The following is a 20,864-nucleotide window of genomic DNA, read 5'->3' on the forward strand; positions in this document are numbered from 1 at the left end:
AGTCCCAGGCTTGGCCATCACAAGAAGAGATGACTTCCAGATATGGGTGGACAGAAGTATTTCACTTTAAATGACAATTTGTGAGCTTTCCTGGAATATTTGAATGTTTGACTGATCTGGTTAAAAATTAACCTTGACTTCAGCTTCATGAGACCAGAAAATCAAATACTGAGAAAAAACCAATCTATTAAGCCATCTACCATAAACTTTCAAAAACAAGCAGATGATCAAGTTATAGGACAGGTGAGGAGGTGGTCAACAAAAGCGCTTCAATGCCTGGGGGAAGGGGAAGAGCTGGGTCCATGAACATTGCAGGTAAGTTTTCTTATTAATATCTACCATAATTAAATTAACCCATTGCATTGGTAAATAGCACTTTCTAAAGCACTTTAGTCTCCCAGCATGTGATTTATATTATTTTTTAAAAATTGGAACATCTCTGGAAGGCAGCTGCCTATAAGCTGGACAAAAATAAAGACACTTTTTCAAATTTGCCAATTGGATATTGTAAAGGGAGTATAAGGAATAGAAGCTAATGGGGGACAGGGCAAGACCTTTGCTTTCATTATGAAATCAATATCAAATCATTCAAATTAAATCAAGGTCATTATGACATAAATCAGGGATCTCCAACCCCCTGGCCATGGACCAGTAGTAGAAGGTTCAATGTGTCATAGAGGGGACAATATAACCAGCGCATTAATAGGAGCAAGTATAATGCGAACATATTGATCTTATCAGCTTGATACTTCAAAGTGGAATGAAGGCTACTGCACCAAGTAAAAGGTTTAGGGTAGTGGGAAGTAGTAGTTGGCTGATTCAGTCTTTGGTATTTGTTGATTCATTCACCAACAAACAGCCACTCCTTATGTATCTTCTGGTGAGATTACTCTCACCAGTTGTTTAAAGATCACTGCTAAACAGATGGCAGGAGGCTCTGAGTCCATGAGAGGTTTGCATAAGATTGAAAAAGCAACATTGATTTCATATAGCATAAATTAGAAGATTATTTTTTTTAATTTCATTGTGTTCAACGTGAAAGTATCTCAGTTCAAAGTGCTTCCTGATATTGTCTGGAAATATCATAGCATTGGTGCATGAAGTACTTCATGGAACTAAAGATCGAAATAATATCAGTTTCTTGGAATTGTAAAACCATCCAGCCAATTGACAAAATTTGTAGCACAATCTCTTTAAGAGAGTCTGAACCATCTCCCAAGCTATCTGAAACTTCATTGATTTTTCTTCTGATCCAGGTTTCTGGATTTTAGCTCAGTTTGTCCTCTTACTTGTGGCCGATGTCAAGTCTTCAGCAGACTCTCAGCTGTGTGAACCTCGCAGGCCCCAAGGACCTCCGGGACCCAGGGGTCCTCCAGGGCCACCTGGTTATGCAGGTGAAAAAAATTCAATGGCTCTCTTAGCCTCCATAGTGTCTCTTTGGTTTCAGTGTTCATAGATTCAGTGAAATCTTCCAGGTGATCTGATGAAAATATTGATCATTGAGATAAATTATTTTTTGGTAACGAATGACTATGGCCTCTTTTTTTCAATTCTGTAGAGTCCTAAGATTCATCTACTAAGACAGCCTCCAACTCCCCAGAAATCTGTATGCTCAAACAGCTGTTCAGACATACCGGATGCGCAGTGCAAGTTGAAACATAGGAGTACAGCCCCATCTCTGGAAGTGCAGAGCACTTATGTTGGCATCACACGGGGCAGGTGTAAGCTGAGGTTCACCAGTGATATCACAGGCATATGGAACAGCAGATACTTTGACATCCTGTTCCCTTGCCATCTGCTGAGAAGTACATTTGGTTAGGCTCCCATGGAGATCCCATCAGCTTTGAAGACTTGTATTCAACTTCTAAAGCAATGGTTTTGAAATCTGGCTGAGCATCAGAATCACTCACAGACTTGTTAAACATGTAGGTTCCTAGTCTCCATCCTCAGAGAGTCCTCTACAGGCCTGCAGTGTAGACTAGCCCTGAGTGACTGGGGGACTCTGGTTGGATGGCGTTCCACAGCTGTTTTGATGAACAGGCATGTTTGGATATCCCTGTTCAGAATTTCCACTTGGTCCTGCCTTAGTGTGATCCGTAGATTTATCTGGGTAACTTCCAATAATGATCCTTAATACTCAGCCTTATAGCAAAGAAAAGACATGGCAGAACATGTCTAAAGATCTATTCATATACTCATTAATTCAATTACTCACTTATTTAACGTGTATTGAGTGCTAATTTTATAAATGATGCTGAGTATGACATTTAGGAAGAAAATGAAGTACGACTCCTGTTCCCAGTTTGGATGAGGCCGTCACTTAAGGGAAGGATTATAATTCTTTGTGGTAATTCTTTATAACTATGGGAACAATTAATACCAGATGTGGTACAAGGAGACAGAACTTTTCCAAATCTAGAGGAAAGAGGTGAGCCTTCTGGAAGCAGTGATGCTTGAGCTAGGCTCTGACCAGTGAGAAGAAAAGTAGTTGGAAGGGCAAGAAGCATAGAAAGGAAGAACTAATTCATTTACTATGCAAAATACAAAGCCTTAAATGGTATCATCCTATTTTCTGTTTATTTTGGAATCTAGGACCCATAGGTATGCCAGGACCAAGAGGGAGACCTGGGCTTCCTGGACTGGTTGAGAAATGCCCACCCGTGCCTCAGTCTGCCTTTTCCGTAAAGCTGAGTGGGCCTTTCCCAGGACCCTCCCAGCCCATTGTGTTCCAGGAAGTTCTGTACAACCAGCAGGACCACTTCAACCCTGCCACTGGTGTGTTCACCTGCAGCGTCCCTGGCGTGTACCACTTTGGCTTTGACATTGAGTTGTTTCAGAGTGCTGTCAAGGTGGGTCTCATGCGGAATGGCACCCAGATCCGGGACAAGCGAGCAGAAGCTGGAGATAGCCACGAGCAGGCTTCTGGAAGTTCCATCTTGGAGCTGGAGAAAGGGGACAGGGTCTGGCTGGAGTCTAAGCTGGACAGAGAAGAATCTGAAAAAGGAACTACTCACACTGTGTTTTATGGGTTTTTGCTCAATGGAAATTAAGACAGCTAGGGGTAACTGCACAATTCTCTCCCTCAAGTAACTCTGAATTTAAGAAAAAAAGCTTCCTACATCCCAAATATTTTATCTAGAACTGCTAAATGATGAACAAATCACTAAAACAGTAATGGCCAACTTGAACAAAATGAATGTATTACCAATTGCTGAAACCAATAAAGATGCTTGGTTCATCAATTTATCAGTAATTTCTTGTGATTCCCAAATTTCAAGATCCTGGGTGGCAAAAAGTGGGTGAAAAAACAAAGTGAGGTAGGAGGCTGCCCAGCCAGGTTGCTGTTAAACACACCAGGAAAACCGCCATTCAGCTCCTGGTTTGCTTGCTCCTACCCCTCCTCCCTGGTGGCTCAGCGGCAGGTAAAGAATCCGCCTGCCAATGCAGGAGATGCAGGTTTGATCCCTGGGTCAGGAAGATCCCCTGGAGAAGGAAATGGCAACCCACTCCAGTATCTTGCCTGGGAAATCCCATGGACAGAAGAGCCTGATGGGCTACAGTGCTTGGGATCACAGAATTGGATCATGACTTAACAACTCAACAACACCCCACCTCACCCCAGGGGACAAAAACCTCACTGAAACTCTCAAATCTATTTTGGGAATTAAGGATGTAAATATACAAGTAAATATCTCTGGCAGAGATAGCAAGTTTGCTTAAAATAGCAAATGAAGATGCTTCCCATCAAATGATCTAAAGATAATTGGATGAGTGATAGTACATAAGGCATAGGGTCAAAGATGGAAGTGAAGGAATTTCTGTGGCTTCATAGTTTTCAGATTAATAATTTACTCGAGTTCAGTTCAGTTCAGTTCAGTCACTCAGTCGTGTCTGACTCTTTGCGACCCCATGAATCACAGCACGCCAGGCCTCCCTGTCCATCACCATCTCCTGGAGTTCACTCAGACTCATGTCCATCGAGTCAGTGATGCCATCCAGCCATCTCATCCTCTATCGTCCCCTTCTCCTCCTGCCCCCAATCCCTCCCAGCATCAGAGTCTTTTCCAATGAGTCAACTCTTCGCATGAGGTAGCCAAAGTACTGGAGTTTCAGCTTTAGCATCATTCCTTCCAAAGAAATCGCAGGGCTGATCTCCTTCAGAACGGACTGGTTGGATCTCCTTGCAGTCCAAGGGACTCTCAAGAGTCTTCTCCAACACCACAGTTCAAAAGCATCAATTCTTTGGCGCTCAGCCTTCTTCACAGTCCAACTCTCACATCCATACGTGACCACAGGAAAAACCATAGCCTTGACTAGACGGACCTTAGTCAGCAAAGTAATGTCTCTGCTTTTGAATACACTATCTAGGTTTGTCATAACTTTTCTTCCAAGGAGTAAACGTCTTTTAATTTCATGGCTGCAGTCACCATCTGCAGTGATTTTGGAGCCCAAAAAAATAAAGTCTGACACTGTTTCCACTGTTTCCCCGTCTATTTCCCATGAAGTAATTTACTCGAAGCTGCTACTTATTTACTTACTTACCCAATATCCGTTCTAGCAATTTCCATTTTAGCTAATTTTGTTCGCATTGCCTCAATGAACCCAGTTTAAAAAAAAAAGTAATTTGACCAGCCTCTATTGCATTCAGGGTGGCCACAAAAAACACTATCCTTCCTGGTGAGATGTAAATGCATGGTACTTACAGGAGTCTTATTTAAAAGGGATATGACTCAACTGGCTTATGTTTTTGGCCTTCAATCTCTGCCCTTTGCTTTCTCCTTTTCTTCTATAAAGAATGAAGATGCAGTTCTTACAGCTGTAACAACCATCTTGCAGGCATTAAATCAAAGCCACAGTAAGGATAAAGGTAACAATGTTTTTTGTACACTGACATAAGTCAACTTTATGCTACTGATGACTAGACTTGTAAAAGAATATTGGGGACTTTCCTGGTCGTCCAGTGGCTAAGACTCTGCTCTGCACTCCCAATAAAGGAGCACTGTATTCAAATCCTGTTCAGGAAACTAGATCCCACATGCTGCAACTAACCATCTCGTATACCACAACTAAGACCCAGTGCCAAATACATAAATTAATATTTAAAAAAATAAAAGAATATTGGTGGCTTTCTTTTTATTATTGAAGTATAACTTAAATACAGTAAAACGCAAATCTAAAGTAAACTGTTTAATTAATTTTATATGCATACAAGCATGGACCCATCATCCAGATTGATACATAGAACATTTCTGTCATCCCAGAAGTCTCCTCGGTGCCCTTCCCATCCATAATCACATCTGCATCATTGAATCTATTTTTCTGACTGTCAGCATCATTTATCAATTATCTTTGCCTATGCTCATGCTCAGGAGTGCAGGAGGAGAAGGGGACAACAGAGGATGAGATGGTTGGATGGCATCCTGGAGTTTGAGCAAGCTCTGGGAGTTGGTAATAGACAAGGAGGCCTGGCATGCTGCAGCCCATGGGGTTGCAAAGAGTTGGACACAACTGAGCAACTGAACTGAACTGATGCTCCCTCTCAGTTGCTCAGACGTGTCCAACTCTTTGCGACCCCATTGACAGTAGACTTTGAAGCTCCTCTGTCCATGAGGTTGTCCTGGCAAGAATACTGAATGGGTTGCCATTTCCTCCTCCAGGGGATCTTTTCAACCCAAGGATAGAACCCGCATCTCCTGCATCTGCTCTATTGGCAGATGGATTCTTTATCCCTGAACCACCTGGGAAGCTGTCATCTTTGCCTATGCCTGTACTTTGTATAAATGATATAATCCAATATAAAATGTTGTGTGTCTAGTCTTTTTTCACTCATCATCATGTCTGTGAAATCCATCCACACTGTGGTAACAGTAGGAAACGTTTCAGTGAATGGAAATGTAGCCTTCCGTTACAAATATGCCACAATTTATCTATTTGTCTACTCTTTTATCTACCCTATTTATCTAACCTACACCATTTATCTACTCTTCTGCTGATGGATATTAGGGTGACTCTGTGATTGAGACTCAGTATAATGAACATAAGATCCATTTAAGAGAAGAATCACAGATCCAAAATGGTATCACTTGTGCTAAAGCTCATGATATCAAACTTAGATTTAATACCTAACCTAACTGTAGTTTTGGTCTCCCTTCAAAATGTGATCTTAATCAACCAGCTTGGAGTTTTCTTGTCAGCACCAATGAGGTAAGATGTCACGTTGGTTCTTTCCATCCTGCAAAGGAATGAAGCAATCCATATGACGAAGTTCTCACCATTTCCTTCCCTCCAAAAGACATTGTGGTTCCCTAGTATTCTTTATATTATGTACTACAACTTGTTCATCCATTCATAAATAGTGACTCATTGGTTTGGGGCTATAACAAATAAAACTATCTGAAACATTTATGCACAGGTTTTTACAGAAATATACATTTTCATTTCTCCAGGATAAATACCCAGGAGTGGGATTGCTGGTTGTAGCTTTTCGCATATAATATCCTGTACATGTTTTATTAGACTTTTATACAAGTATTTCATTTCTTCAGAGCTATAATATATGATATTGTGTTTTTCATTTATATTTGCAATGAGTTCACTGATAGTAAACAGAAATATGACCGATTTTTGCGTGTGTGCTGACCTTGTCTCCTTTAACCTTGTGTAACTCACTAATTAGTGCTAGGAGTTTCTCTTGTAGAGTCCTTGAAATTCTAACATAGACAATTGGGGCAGGTTTGTTTATTTTGTTTCCTGATTGGCATGCCTTTTATCTCCTTTAACTGTTTATTACAATGGCTATAATGCCTAGTACTATGTTGAAAAAGAGTGAGGGCAAACGTACTTACATTTTCCTGATCTTTGGGAAATGAAATTTCATGGATACAAATCTGAGGAGTCAGCCTATGATAAGTTGAAAATATATACGCTAAATGTTACAAAAATCATACTTAAAAAAACCCAATAAAACCAAAGGCATAGATAATAACCCAATAGTGGAGAGAAAGAATATGTATGTGTGTGTGTGTATATATATATATATATACACACACATATAATTTGTATAAGGAATACTACCCAACCATAAAAGAGAGTGAAATTTTGTCATTTGCAGCAACATGGAATGACTTGGAAGGCCATACAGAGAAAGACAAATGCTGTATGATTTCACTTTTATGTGGAATCTAAAAAATACAACAAACTAGTGGATAAAAAAAAGAAGCAAACTCACAGATACAGACAACAAACTAGTGGTTACAAGTGGAGAGAGGGAAGGGGGTTAAGAAAAAGGAAAGGGTTATTATGGGATTATATGAAATCATGTGTGTGAAACTTTTGAAAATGTAAAGCACTATAAATCTAAAGAATCTTTCATTCGATTAAAAATAAGTAAAAATTTAAAGAGCCACTATAACCAGTGTACATGCTCTTCAATAGGGAATAGTTACATTAAGCATAGGATATCCACGGCGGTGTTGGTGGTTTAGTTGCTAAGTTGTGTCTGACTCTTGTGACCCCATAGACTGTAGCCCACAAGGCTCCTTTGTCCATGGGATTCTCCAGGCAAGAATACTGGAGTGGGTTGCCATTTCTTCCTCCAACAGGATATTGGATGGCGGAGCCTGGTGGGCTGCCATCTATGGGGCTGCACAGAGTTGGACACGACTGAAGCGACTTAGCAGCAGCAGCAGCATGCAATACTATATATAAACAATAGAAATTTGAAAACAAGCAAAAATAAACAGAAAAGTTATATGCATATGTGTATGGAAAAATACAAAAGGACTAACACCTAAATAAATAAATCAATAAAATTTTTAAATTCTCAATTATTCCAGAAGTTAGTAAAAGAAAAAAGAGGGTACAAATAACACACAGAGCTTCTGTCTGAACATCAGCTGGTACAACTTCACTCTGGTTAAAAACCAACTGAGGTCATTGGCCTCAGACAGGCAAAAAATTAAATATTAAAGAATATTGATTTATTAGAACATCTTCCTCATACCTTTGAAAGGCAAACAAGTGAAAGAGGAACAGAGCAGCTGAAGACATACACCTTACAACAACTTCCGTCTTTGCATCAGGATGCCTGGGAGAGGAGGACAGTCTCTCTCCATGGTGTGTGTAGGTAAGTGTAATCACTAGAGAATTGGATTCCATATGCTGTTACGAAGAACTATCCAAAGGACTGTCTCCTGCCAACACTTGTGATTCATTTTATGATCATGATAATTCTGAGATACAATTTCCCCACAACACAGGACAAAAGGATAGATTTCATATCAGCATTTCCAATCAGATACAGCAAATATAAGTGGTAACTTCCATTTCTACCCCCTTAGATTTGGACCAAAGCTTATGTTATCAGTTTGCAAATAGCCCTAATTACTAGCAAATTAGCACAAGGGACTTATGATATAAAGTAAACAGAAGGAGAGATAATGCAAAAATTTCATGTATTTGACTGTGGAATGTGTGTTGCTGTTTCCCTTCTCTTCATTGATGAATACAATATCAAGCTCTTTCCCATTTCACAAGATGTCAAGAAAAGGAGATTAGAGACGTGAAAGACACATGTCTAGACACCATAGACAATTTTTGTATGTCCATCGTAGAACTGCTTTGATGGATGCTCTGGGTTGTCACGTTAGTGACCATCAACACTTTGAGGGGTAACCTTCCTTTGCTGGGAAATCAGCATAGTATACTCATAGGAAGGTCAGAAGACCGAGAGAGAAGTGACACGTGAGGATGATGGGGATCTTCTAAAATTGGATGGTGGTGGTGGTTGCACAACTGTGGGGATTTGTTTAAAATCATTAAATTTTGCACTTAAAATGAGAGTTTCATGATATACAAACTATATCTCAACAAAGAGCTGGGGTTTTTTATTGCTGTTGTTGTTTTTTAGTGTATTTTACCTGTTGAAATGTTAACACTTGGACGTGCATACTTAACAAAAGTTACTTCATCAGTGTTTCATTGATGAGATGAATTTCAGTTTTCTAGGATAATTTTTCTTTGTACATATGCTAACCCATAAACAGAGGCACCTATCTTAACAGGTTTTCTTCTCATCTCTATGCTGTAATACCACTGCTTAATTAAGGCAAGTAAAGGGGTGTCATTCAATGAAAGTCCTACATGTTCATATATTTTCAGTTACTGGTTGAGCATTTTCTTTACAGCCAACAGTGCGTTAGATGCTTTATTTGTCACTGATTCTCACCACAACCCTCATTATCTCTATGTCACAGTTTGGAAAGAGATATTCAGAGAAACTAAATTTCTCAGGCTCTGATTTTTATTTTGCTATGATATACTATTTATTTACCAATTATTTTTGTCACTTAGGCCTGGAATATATTTTACATAACCATATATACCATTATAAAATGAAGTGTGATACTTTTTTACTGATTAAAAAACAAACACCCAACAACATCATTTCCAATGACTATCTTGTGTTTCAGTACTTCAGGATCAAGCAAATGTCTTTGGATCCCCAAATAACTGAAGGTTATTCCACTGTTTGGCATAAACTTCTTCATCATCACTTGTTCATTTGACAGCTTCTCTTTCTGTGCATTTTAAAATAAAACAAATTAGTTCCCTTTGAGGAAATCATGGAGGATATCCCAAGATGAATGAACTCTGAATTTTTTAAAAATTTATTTATTTTTAATTGGAGGATAATTGCTTTACTGTATTTTGTTGGTTTCTGTCGTAAATCAACCTGAATCAGCCATAGGTATACATATGTCCCCCTGTCTTGAACCCTAACTGTTTTTTAAGGATGAAAAGAAGTTTACCATGCAGATACAAGGAAAACATTTGGTAAGCAGTGTAGAATCAATAAATTAAACCCCCAGTCAATGACTTGATTTTGAGGAAACACCATGCTTAATTATTAAGGGCTGCAGGTGCCTAGCTGTCATAAGGATAATACCACAAGACCATTTATTTAAAGAGACAGGGGGGGAAAAGACACTGGATGTTTGAGTGTCCTAGAGAAAACCTCTAGGTCATCAGAAGTTCACGTTTCAGTAAGAATATTAACAGCAAATACAAGGAAACTATAGATTATCTTTGGCCCTGATTGCACCCCATTAAGTAGGAAGGCAGGTGGTGGGGGGCGGATTTCCTTGGCAGTCCAGTGGTTAAAACTTCCAATGCAGGGGTTGTGGTTTCAATCCCTAGTCAGGGAGCTAAGATCCCACATGCCTCTCCACCAAAACATCAAGACATAAAACAGAAGCAATATTGTAACAAATTCAATAAAGACTTTAAAAAAAAGAAGAAGAAGAAGGAAAGTGAGGGGAAGTCTCTCTTTATGACCGAGTTCACAGTTATTTCTTGAGACTGGGAGACCTGGCTGCTTAGACAGTGTTGGGAACACAATCTTTCAAGAGAAGCAGCACCATCTTTCAACTTATGTGAATATTTATCCATTTGACCCCCTGCTCTAGGTGTCTGGATTTTAGCTTTGTCTGTTCTATCAGTCACAGCTGATGCCACTTCTCCAGAAGTTACCGGGTCCTGTGATTCTCAAGGATTTCCAGGGCCGCCAGGCCCTCCAGGGTTACCTGGCCCTCCAGGTGAGAAAACATTTTTCTTCACATTGCATTGGTCACTTTTTTTCTGACTGAAATATCTATAAGCTCAAGGAAATATGCAGATGCTTCTGACAGTCAGTAACAATGGAGACAATGGTTTTTAGAGGGAAATTGCCAAGGTCTCCCACTTCCCAGCCCATCTACACACCTAGAGTCTTAAAGCAGATGATGAGGTTTTTACCCCAGAAAAACTCCCGGGATGGGTTCTGAAGAAGCCACCGTGTGAACCTAAATGGCAGACAGACATCATATTGGTGTACTCTTTAACATGGCATGGTGACTCTGTGCTGTGCTTAATGCTCAGTCGTGTCTGACTCTGCAACCTCATGGACCACAGCCCACCAGGCTCCTCTGTCCATGGGGATTCTCCAGGCAAGAATACTGGAGTGGGTTGCCGTGCCCTCCTCCAGGGGATCTTCCCAATCCAGGGACTGAACCCAGGTCTCCCACATGGCAGGCAGATTCTTTACCATCTGAGCCATGAGGGAAGCCCAAGTATACTAGCGTGGGTAGCCTATCCCCTCTCCAGGGGATCTTCCCAACCCAGGAGTCGAACTGGGGTCTTCTGAATTACAGGCGGATTCTTGACCAGCCGAGCTACCAGGGAGGCCCATAAGTACTCTGTGTTCACCCTTGATCCACACTGGAATACTGTTGAGTTTCCTGCAAACTCAAGGGCAAAATGGTATTGTAGAAAACAACTGAGAATAAGGCATTATGCACTTTCTCCTCAATTCTGAGAACTTACTTTGCCATCTCAATCTCACTGGAAATTATTCACCAGAGTGATCCAATGATTCCTTAACCTGACTGCCTTTAAATCATCTGTGGACATTGGTTAATATTCAGGTTCCAGGTTTTATCCCCTTGAAATTCCAATTCAGATGGTCACGTATTGTTAACTAAGACACTACTATTCACAGGTTCCACAGCTGACTGTCGTGCACAGTCCAGCCAGGGAAACATTGCTCTAATACCCCCTTTTATTTCTGGAATGCTACAATTCCTAGAGTTCCCTGTGTCAGTGTCTTCCCTGAGTGCTCCTTACTTAGCGTTTATGATAATAAAAACATCATACCTATGAAACGAATTTAAAGGGCAATTCAAGAAATTATTTATTTAATCACCGCTTCCAAAAATATACTGTTCCTATCATCTGGACCTTGGATATCATATGATCATGTTTTAGGAACAAAATTAGGTAGGGCACTGGCTCATCATCTATTTAAGGAAATAAAACAGGTACTTAATGGGAGAGATGACTACTCAGTGTAAGCAAATGCTACAATCAAAGTAAACGCTGGATTCTGCCACAGTAATGACAGAGAGGAGGAGGAGACACTTTCTGGGAAAAGGATGTGTAAGGTGATCCTTGAAGGGAGAGTGTAAGTTAGTAGGAGGGGTGGTGTGGAAAGACATTTAGGGACTGTGAAATGTATGAACTTCAAATCTCCTCTATCTTCCTTCTGTTTTACTTTGGTGTTTAGGGCCCCCAGGCCCTCCAGGATTACAAGGACCAACTGGGATTCCGGGAGACACTGAGAGTTGCTTGCCTCCCCCTAAATCTGCCTTTGCAGTGAAGCTGATTGATCCCCTCCCAGCCCCTTCCCAGCCCATTGTCTTCAAGGAAGCCCTGCATAATGACCAGGACCACTTCAATCTTACCACGGGAGTGTTCACCTGCACCATCCCTGGCGTGTACCGCTTTGGCTTTGACATAGAGCTATTCCAGCATGCTGTGAAGTTAGGGCTCATGAAGAATGGCACTCAAATCCTGGAGAAAGAGTCCAAGGCCAAGGACAATTATAGGCATCTTTCCGGAAATGTCGTTTTGCAGCTGACATTGGGAGACAGAGTCTGGCTGGAATCCAAGCTAGACACAATGGAGACCAAGAAAGGACCAATTCAAAGTATATTCTTTGGGTATTTGCTCTATGGACATTATCCTGGCTAAGGGGTGATGGCACACTGGAATTCCTCAAGTGGTCCTAAACCTTACAGCAAACTTCCCTCCCTGCCCCAGTACTTTTCAGTGATCACTGAATAAATCACATTAAGAATGCCCAATTTTACCCATGTGAATGTAACCCTAAAAGCAGTAAAGATTAATTATTCATTAACTGGTCAACAATTTCTTATTGAAAGCCCATGAAATTTCATGTATTCTGCTATATCCCAGGAACTCTGGGGAGAGGGTAGGTCAGGAATCAAGGGCTGGTTGAGGCTGGGGAACCAGGAAAGTCATCATACCTTTTGTTTTTTTCTGATAGTTTTTCACCAGAGGGGGAAAAATAGTGTTGATCACAGCCCTTGACACCAGTTCAATTTCACAATTTATAGTGTAGCTAGGAAAGCAAATATCCCAAAGAGATGAAGAAAATTTGCTTCAAGTCACACTAAGCTATGAATATAATCTACCAAGTCCATATTTTGCATTTGATGCATACTGGAGAAGGCAATGGCACCCCACTCCGGTACTCTTGCCTGGAAAAGCCCATGGATGGAGGAGCCTGGTAGGCTGCAGTCCATGGGGTTGCTAAGAGTCAGACACGACTGAGTGACTTCACTTTCACTTTTCCCTTTCATGCACTGGAGAAGGAAATGGCAACCCACTCCAGTGTACTTGCCTGGAGAATCCCAGGGATGGGGAAGCCTTGTGGGCTGCCGTCTATGGGGTCACACAGAGTCGGACATGACTGAAGCGACTTAGCCGCAGCATACTTTGAAGATGGTTTGAGCAAGGAGCAATGGTACAGATTCAAGGAATTATTTTGTTGCATAATGCTCCTCAGACACTATGCAGTACCCATTCTATCACTTGTTAGATTTATTTCTAACAGAGCTTGAACTTTGGGTTGTCAGTGAACCTAGTTAAGGGCATGATCTTCACCCTCTTTGCAAACCATGGGTCACCTGTGACACCATCTGGAGAATGAAATATAGTCAGGCAGGGCTTCCTGGATGATTCTTTCAAAGACAAATCCTCGAGTGACTTGCTTCTTTGGATTTTTACCCTTTGCCCTCTGCTCTTCCCTTTTCCCCCATTACCCTGCCCCTACTCCCACACCCAGGAAGATGCAATGCCTGTGGCAGAGGCAGCAGTTTTGCAAACCTGAGAACAACAGACATGTATTGCTAAGCAGACTGAAGGAGTAGGAAACATATCAGATAACGTCCTTGCACAGACGCACCAGACTTACAGATGAGAATAACAATCCCTGATTTGAGTAAGCCAGTGCAGACTGGTTTCTGCTAAATGTAACCAAATGCAGCCCTGATAAACCTGTTCTCCTTTACAGACTTGCTCTCCCCTAGGAGACTTCACCTACCGTCCTCCACTCTCCTTACTCTTCCCCCTTTCCTTTCCACCATCTCTTAAACATCCATACTGTGCTAAGAGACAATCTCTAACCTTAGCGATCCCACTCTAGTTCACACACAGACACAAGAACGAATCACATCTCTGTAATGTGTTACCAGAGATCAGAGTGGTGCACACAGCGGCATTGTCAGGATTGCCGTATCGATGTGTCCAAAACTGAGTTCATGACGGCTTCTTCCTCCAGCACCTCCTGTATTTCCATTGTTTCCTTTCCCCATGAACATCACCATCCACTGATTAGGGCCACCTACCTCCCTTCATGTCACCTCCCCAGTCCAATCTGTCACCAAGCTAAATAAATTTCCATCGTTACATTCCTACAAGCAACACCATCATCTTCACCTGTCACTGTGCTAACTGGTGGGCCAGTCCTCCACTCGGTGCCTCTTTGATTGGACTTATCTGTCCCAGCAGTGAATGCTCATTGCACAAAAGACAAGATTATCATATTAATCTCTGATCAAAATCATTTCATGGCTTCTCATTTTTCTTAGGATTAAAAATCAAATTGTAATTGTATACTTGAAAATTGCTAAGAGAGTAAATCTTAAAAGTTCTTATCACAAGAAAACAAATTCTGTAGCTATATATGATAACAGTTGTTATGCAGACTTACTATGGTGATCATTTCACAATATATATGCAAATATTGAATCATTACATTGTGCATCTGGAAATAACTCCATTTTGTCAATGATACCTCAATAAAAAATAAATTATTAATATGATTTACTTTACACCTCTCCATATTTTCTTCCTACTACAGTTTTCCTTAATGACTGGTTTCCAGCTACACTGAAGTTTTAGTCCCTTAAATAATGTATGGTCATTGGACCACACTGCCATAGGGCATTTATACTGTTCAACCCTCTGCCTAGGTCACTTATCTCCATAACCACCAACATTCTTTGTGCTCAGTCAGAATTCAGAAATAGCTTCTTGAGAAAGGAACTGATAATAAACTAACTGGCCCCTTTTATGCATTCTTACATTATGATTTTCTTACTTCTTTATAATAACAGCCATCACTTTATTCTTTCATTTAAAAAATTCTCAGACTAATGTCTCTCTCCTCTGCTAACCTGTGAGTTTCATGATATTAAAAACTAGCTTTTATTTTGGTCTTTATTGTAATCTCAAAATCCCACATATGTCTAGCACATTCTAGGTGCTGAATAGTTTCTGAAACAATGAGAGCCGAGAAACACTTAGCACAGTTGTTAACACATGTAAGTTTAACTTGCTATAATCAGATTTGTTATTTTGTTGTTACTAAAAATTGACTTTGTTCCAATCATAACTTGTAGTGTGATTTACTCTACACTCACTCAAACCGTTCATGCATTTATTCAGTAGACAGATATTTTCAGAGTGATAGGGAGAACGATGGGGGAGCCTGGTGGGCTGCCGTCTATGGGGTCACACAGAGTCGGATATGACTGAAGTGACTTAGCAGCAGTAGCAGCAGGGAGAACAAGAAGAAAGAAAATTATACATACTAAGTACTTAATATGCTCCAAGCCCTTCACTCTCAATAAAACAAATTTACCGGCTTTTGTCTTAATTTACCTGGTGCTCTATAATATCCAAGAATATTTTGAAAGAAGACATATTGTTTCACCAATATTTTTTAGTTATTTCTGAAAAATTGCAAGGAAGATGGAAACAGTGTATTTTCTTTCTTTCAAACATTTTAGTTGTTTCTGGATATGAAGTCTCTACTAATGGTAAAGAATATCAGCGAGGCACTTTATCTATCTAAAACCCTTTTAATATAAATTTTCCCACTCAATTTCTCACCATTTTTAGAAGGCATTTTTATAACTATATAGGGATGAAAAACGCGTTAAGCACAAAACTGACACTTGCCACTTCTGACTTCCAGTGTGTATGTGTGTGTGTGTGCGTGCACACACGTCCACACACGTACATGCACATGTGTAGCCAACGCGTGAAGGCAGGTATAACTTTTCCCATGAGTGGGAAAGAAACATTTACTACTAATTTCTACTTACTAACGCCGACTTAAAAGATACACAATGTGAGAGTTGCGAGCTAAGTTTTATTTGGAGCAAAAATGAGGACTGCAGCCAAAAGACAGCACCTCAGCTCTGAGTGAGTGCTCCACAGAGGCGGGGGTCAGGGTGGGGGAGGTCAGTATATATGTGATTCTGGTAAAGAGGGGCTATGTGGAATCAAACACACATTTTTCCAGAAAGTTTCTGCTGCTCTCGTGAAGCTTTTGCTAGTCACAAGCAACAGTTGTCACCATGAAGGATTTTAGTGCTTTCTAGAAATGAGGAGACATAGAATTGGGCTCAAAAAATTGGCTCTGGAAAATATGTAACTCTCTGAAGACCTGTTCTGCCTGCTTTTCCCTGAGCACAGAGTACCTCATTTCTGTTTTCTACCCTGAACTCCTTTCAGGGGCTGTTGAAGCTCAGCAGCTGCAGCAGCACGTGATTTAATCCTTATAGAGGAAGATGGTAAGTGCCAATTTGTAACTGACACTAACAATTGCGGGAGGCAGAAGAAGGAAAGATTAAAACATTATAGCTTCTACTATCCAGAATGAATGACCTTTTGTTTAAACACTGACATGGTTTTAGGGTATGGAAATGTTGACCAGGCCATGCATCTCTGCTAAATGTTTGCTTTCAGTGTAATAGAAAGTATACACATCATTTGTCTCACTAGAAATACGGACATGATTTCAGCAGCGTGACCAGCTTAGACTGTCTTTCTGTTCCCTGCAGCCGATGCTCTAAGTCCCTTTTGTCCCATTTGGATGAACCACAGGTGAACTGAGCCGTGAGGAGTTCAGAGGTTTGTCCCTAAACATAGTCCTAACCCCTACTTTTAGATATGTTGCCAAAAAATAGTCCAATTTTGCCCTCAACTTCCTAGCACTTATTTTTATATCATTTGTAGTTATTTATGTATATTAGAGTTAGCACCTTATACTTTTAGATTTTAATAACACAGATACAAACTAACTTATTCCAACAATCATACAGAAACACATATATTATCCTAAAACATACACAATGTGTATGAATATATATGTATACAAAATTTTACCTATATATAATTATATATATAAACTGTATATATAATTATATTTTTATTTATATATTTTTACTTATTTAATATTTATAAGCTTTCTTCTTTAGAAATCAATCTTGAGGGGCCCTCTAATTAATTTCCAAGTACACAGACTGTTTTAAAAAAATCCTTAGATCTGAAAAGATAGACTTCCAGCCAAAAAGTAAGTGGGTGTGTATCAAGCTGGTTTTAGAAAAGGCAGAGGAACCAGAGATCAAATTGCCAACATCTGCTGGATCATGGAAAAAGCAAGAGAGTTCCAGAAAAACATCTATTTCTGCTTTATTGACTATGCCAAAGCCTTTGACTGTGTGGATCACAATCAACTGTGGAAAATTCTGAAAGAGATGGGAATACCAGACCGCCTAACCTGCCTCTTGAGAAATCTATATGCAGATCAGGAAGCAACAGTTAGAACTGGGCATGGAACAACAGACGGGTTCCAAATAGGAAAAGGAGTCTGTCAAGGCTGTATATTGTCACCCTGCTTATTTAACTTATATGCAGAGTACATCATGAGAAAAGCTGGACTGGAAGAAACACAAGCTGGAATCAAGATTGCCGGGAGAAATATCAATAACCTCAGATATGCCAATGACACCACCCTTATGGCAGAAAGTGAAGAGGAACTAAAAAGCCTCTTGATGAAAGTGAAAGAGGAGAGCGAAAAAGTTGGCTTAAAGCTCAACATTCAGAAAACGAAGATCATGGCATCCGGTCCCATCACTTCATGGCAAATAGATGGGGAAACAATGGAAACAGTATCAGACTTTATTTTTGGGGGCTCCAAAATCACTGCAGATGGTGATTGCAACCATGAAATTAAAAGACGCTTACTCCTTGGAAGAAAAGTTATGACAAACCTAGATAGTATATTCAAAAGCAGAGACATTACTTTGCTGACTAAGTTCCATCTAGTCAAGGCTATGGTTTTTCCTGTGGTCATGTATGGATGTGAGAGTTGGACTGTGAAGAAGGCTGAGTGCCGAAAAATTGATGCTTTTAAACTGTGGTGTTGGAGAAGACTTCTTGAGAGTCCCTTGGACTGCAAGGAGATCCAACCAGTCCATTCTGAAGGAGATCAGCCCTGGGATTTCTTTGGAAGGAATGATGCTAAAGCTGAAACTCCAGTACTTTGGCCACCTGATGAGAAGAGTTGACTCATTGGAAAAGACTCTGATGCTGGGAGGGATTGAGGGCAGGAGGAGAAGGGGAGGACAGAGGATGAGATGGCTGGATGGCATCATGGACTTGATGGACGTGAGTCTGAGTGAACTCCGGGAGATGGTGATGAACACGGAGGCCTGGCGTGCTGCGATTCATGCGGTCGCAAAGAGTCGGACACGACTGAGCGACTGAACTAAACTGAACTGAACTGAATCAGTGTAAAACTGTGAAGGAAGAGAAAGGGCCTGAAATACAGCAACAACTTTAAAGAACATGGGAGGCTCAGATTTCATTCCACTTAACTTGTCTGCACAGCTGTGATGTAAAGCTTTTCCATCTAACATCTTATGTAAGATCTGCTACCGTAAGTATATCACTTAATTGACTGTCAGGATAACAATCAAAGTAAAAGGCCTGAAGTTTATGCCATGGGTACTATAATAACCTAATAAAATACTGAAACGACACTGAAAGCATGCAAAATAAGACAGTGGATGGCCAAGTGTATATGCTCAAAGATGTTCCCCTAGAAGGGGTAGAATTTGCAGTAGTGTGCCTTTCTGGCCTAGCACGCTCCCTAACCCTTCCCATCCCCTATAGCCAAAAACAGCAGAGAAGTTTGTAGCCTTACCACCCACCTAAGGTGCCAGAAAGAGGAGTTCAGAGCTGGAAGAATCACCTGGAAATTTAAAGGAAGTAAGTGTTGGCAGCTGGAGAGTCTCTAGACCCAAGATGTGAGTATGAACTCTAAGCAAGTACTGGCTGAGAATTCCATATGTATGAGACAACAGAGGGCCTCCTGAAAAAGCAGGCAGAGGCAAGAAAGAAACCTGTTCTTGAAAGAGACAGCAGCCCAGGACAAGGCTTTTGATTTTCTGCCTTTTCAACTGAGCGTATCTCACAGCAATGCAGTTTGGACCGAACACTGAAGCCTTGCAGCCTCAAGGTGGTAGAGGGTAGAGCCGGCCTGCAGTGGGAGACTGGGCTATCCCCCCAGGCAAGAGGCCCACAGGGCGAGCCCAGTCTCTCGCTAAATTCTGCTTGTATGTTTGGCACCAAATTCAGCAAGCATCGGGGAAAACCCACAGAGGTCAGGTTAAAAATAAATCAATCAAGAGTTAGAAACCCAAGAAAGAGAGCAGAAATATTAGCAAGGCAAATGTTTGCAGCTAGAGTTCAGACATGTTAACTGCCTAATAGAACAACATAGAAAATAATATAGAAATATAATACATGGAAATATATATTATCTATATATTATAAATAAATAGAAACGATATAGAAAATAACAATCCTCAGAACAGCTTAACAAAACCCTGAGTCTCAACGATGTATTATCTATGATAACTAGTTTTCAAGCAAAAAAATTACAAGAAACAGAAGCATGAGAAACACGTTCCCATCTTCAGCAAAGAAAAAAGAGCGGTTGATAGAAATTCACTTCAACCAGGCCCAGATGTTGAAATTAATAAAAACTTAAAAGTAACTATCATAAATATATATTTTTTTACATAAGGGAAGTATGTTCAAAAATAAAGGAAATACATGTTTAGAGAGGGAAGTGCAATAGCAAAATAAAAATTACATTCAAAAAGTAAATTTGAGAGCTGGAAAAGAAAATACTGAAATAAAAATTAACTAGATTAGGTCAAAAGCAGATTGAAGCTGGAAGGGGGAAGGATCAGTAAATTGAAGATCAAGGGAATTACCCAATCCAAAAAACAGAATGAGAAAATATTGAAGGAAAAGAAATAAACTCTCAGTGATCCTTGGGACAAATATTATGTGATTCAGCATAAGTATAATTCATCAAGCTACTAGAAGTTTGCTTTGAAATGTAAATTGTATAATGTTAATTCTTACAAAATATTTATAATATACATTTCTACAAGTTTTGAGTTTCCGTCATTCTTTCTAGGATGTTTATTTTCTGAAAGCCCATTTAGCAAAATATACAATCATTAAATAGCTCATTTTAAACATAAATGAATATATATGCTAAACAGAAATAGACTGACAAATGTAGAAAAACTCATGGTTACCAAAGAAGAGAGGGAAGGTACAAATTAGGGGTAAGGAATTAACAGATACAAACTACTATGAATAAAGCAGATAAGCAACAAGGATATATTGTATAGCACAGGGAATTATAGCCACTATGTTGTAACAGCTTTTAACAGAGTATAATCTGTAAAAATACTGAATCACTGTGCTATACACCCGAAACTAACATTGTAATTTAACTATATGTCAATTAAAATTATTTTTTAAATAAAGAAAGGATGAATAGTTAGTTGCTCTGACATTTGATCCTCACCTTCCCCATGGAAGTTTGTAAATGTAACCAGTCAGACATTTTCTAAACCTTAGAGCTAATGCTCTTGAGTGGTTTATTTTAAATAAATATGCAGCTTACTAATGTATTGATAAAACGTGGAAGCTAGTCATGAAACCCTTATGACCAGAAGGCCCAGGTGACTCTCAAAGTATAAAGCCCTGCATGCGTGTCTGGTTGCTTCCATCGTGTCCGACCCTTCGCGACCCCATAGACTATAGCCTGCCAGGCTCCTCTGTCCATGGAATTCCCCAGGCAAGAA

The 20,864-nt window shown here is 40.1% G+C and overlaps 2 protein-coding genes across 2 annotated transcripts; both read left to right on the plus strand.

Annotated features, from left to right (window-relative positions):
* The first annotated feature begins 272 nt into the window (after nucleotides 1–272).
* Nucleotides 273–3,050, plus strand: LOC128048877 (protein HP-25 homolog 1). The gene is made up of 3 exons (XM_052641336.1): nucleotides 273–315; nucleotides 1,257–1,394; nucleotides 2,593–3,050. The coding sequence occupies exons 1-3, from the start codon at nucleotides 273–275 to the stop codon at nucleotides 3,048–3,050; spliced, it is 639 nt and encodes a 212-aa protein (XP_052497296.1).
* A 5,032-nt stretch (nucleotides 3,051–8,082) lies between these two features.
* Nucleotides 8,083–12,567, plus strand: LOC128048858 (protein HP-25 homolog 2). Its single transcript, XM_052641311.1, has 3 exons — nucleotides 8,083–8,125; nucleotides 10,467–10,595; nucleotides 12,101–12,567. The coding sequence occupies exons 1-3, from the start codon at nucleotides 8,083–8,085 to the stop codon at nucleotides 12,565–12,567; spliced, it is 639 nt and encodes a 212-aa protein (XP_052497271.1).
* Nucleotides 12,568–20,864: the final 8,297 nt, after the last annotated feature.

The sequence above is a fragment of the Budorcas taxicolor genome, chromosome 5, assembly GCF_023091745.1.
Source record: "Budorcas taxicolor isolate Tak-1 chromosome 5, Takin1.1, whole genome shotgun sequence".
Classification (NCBI taxonomy): Eukaryota; Metazoa; Chordata; class Mammalia; order Artiodactyla; family Bovidae; genus Budorcas; species Budorcas taxicolor.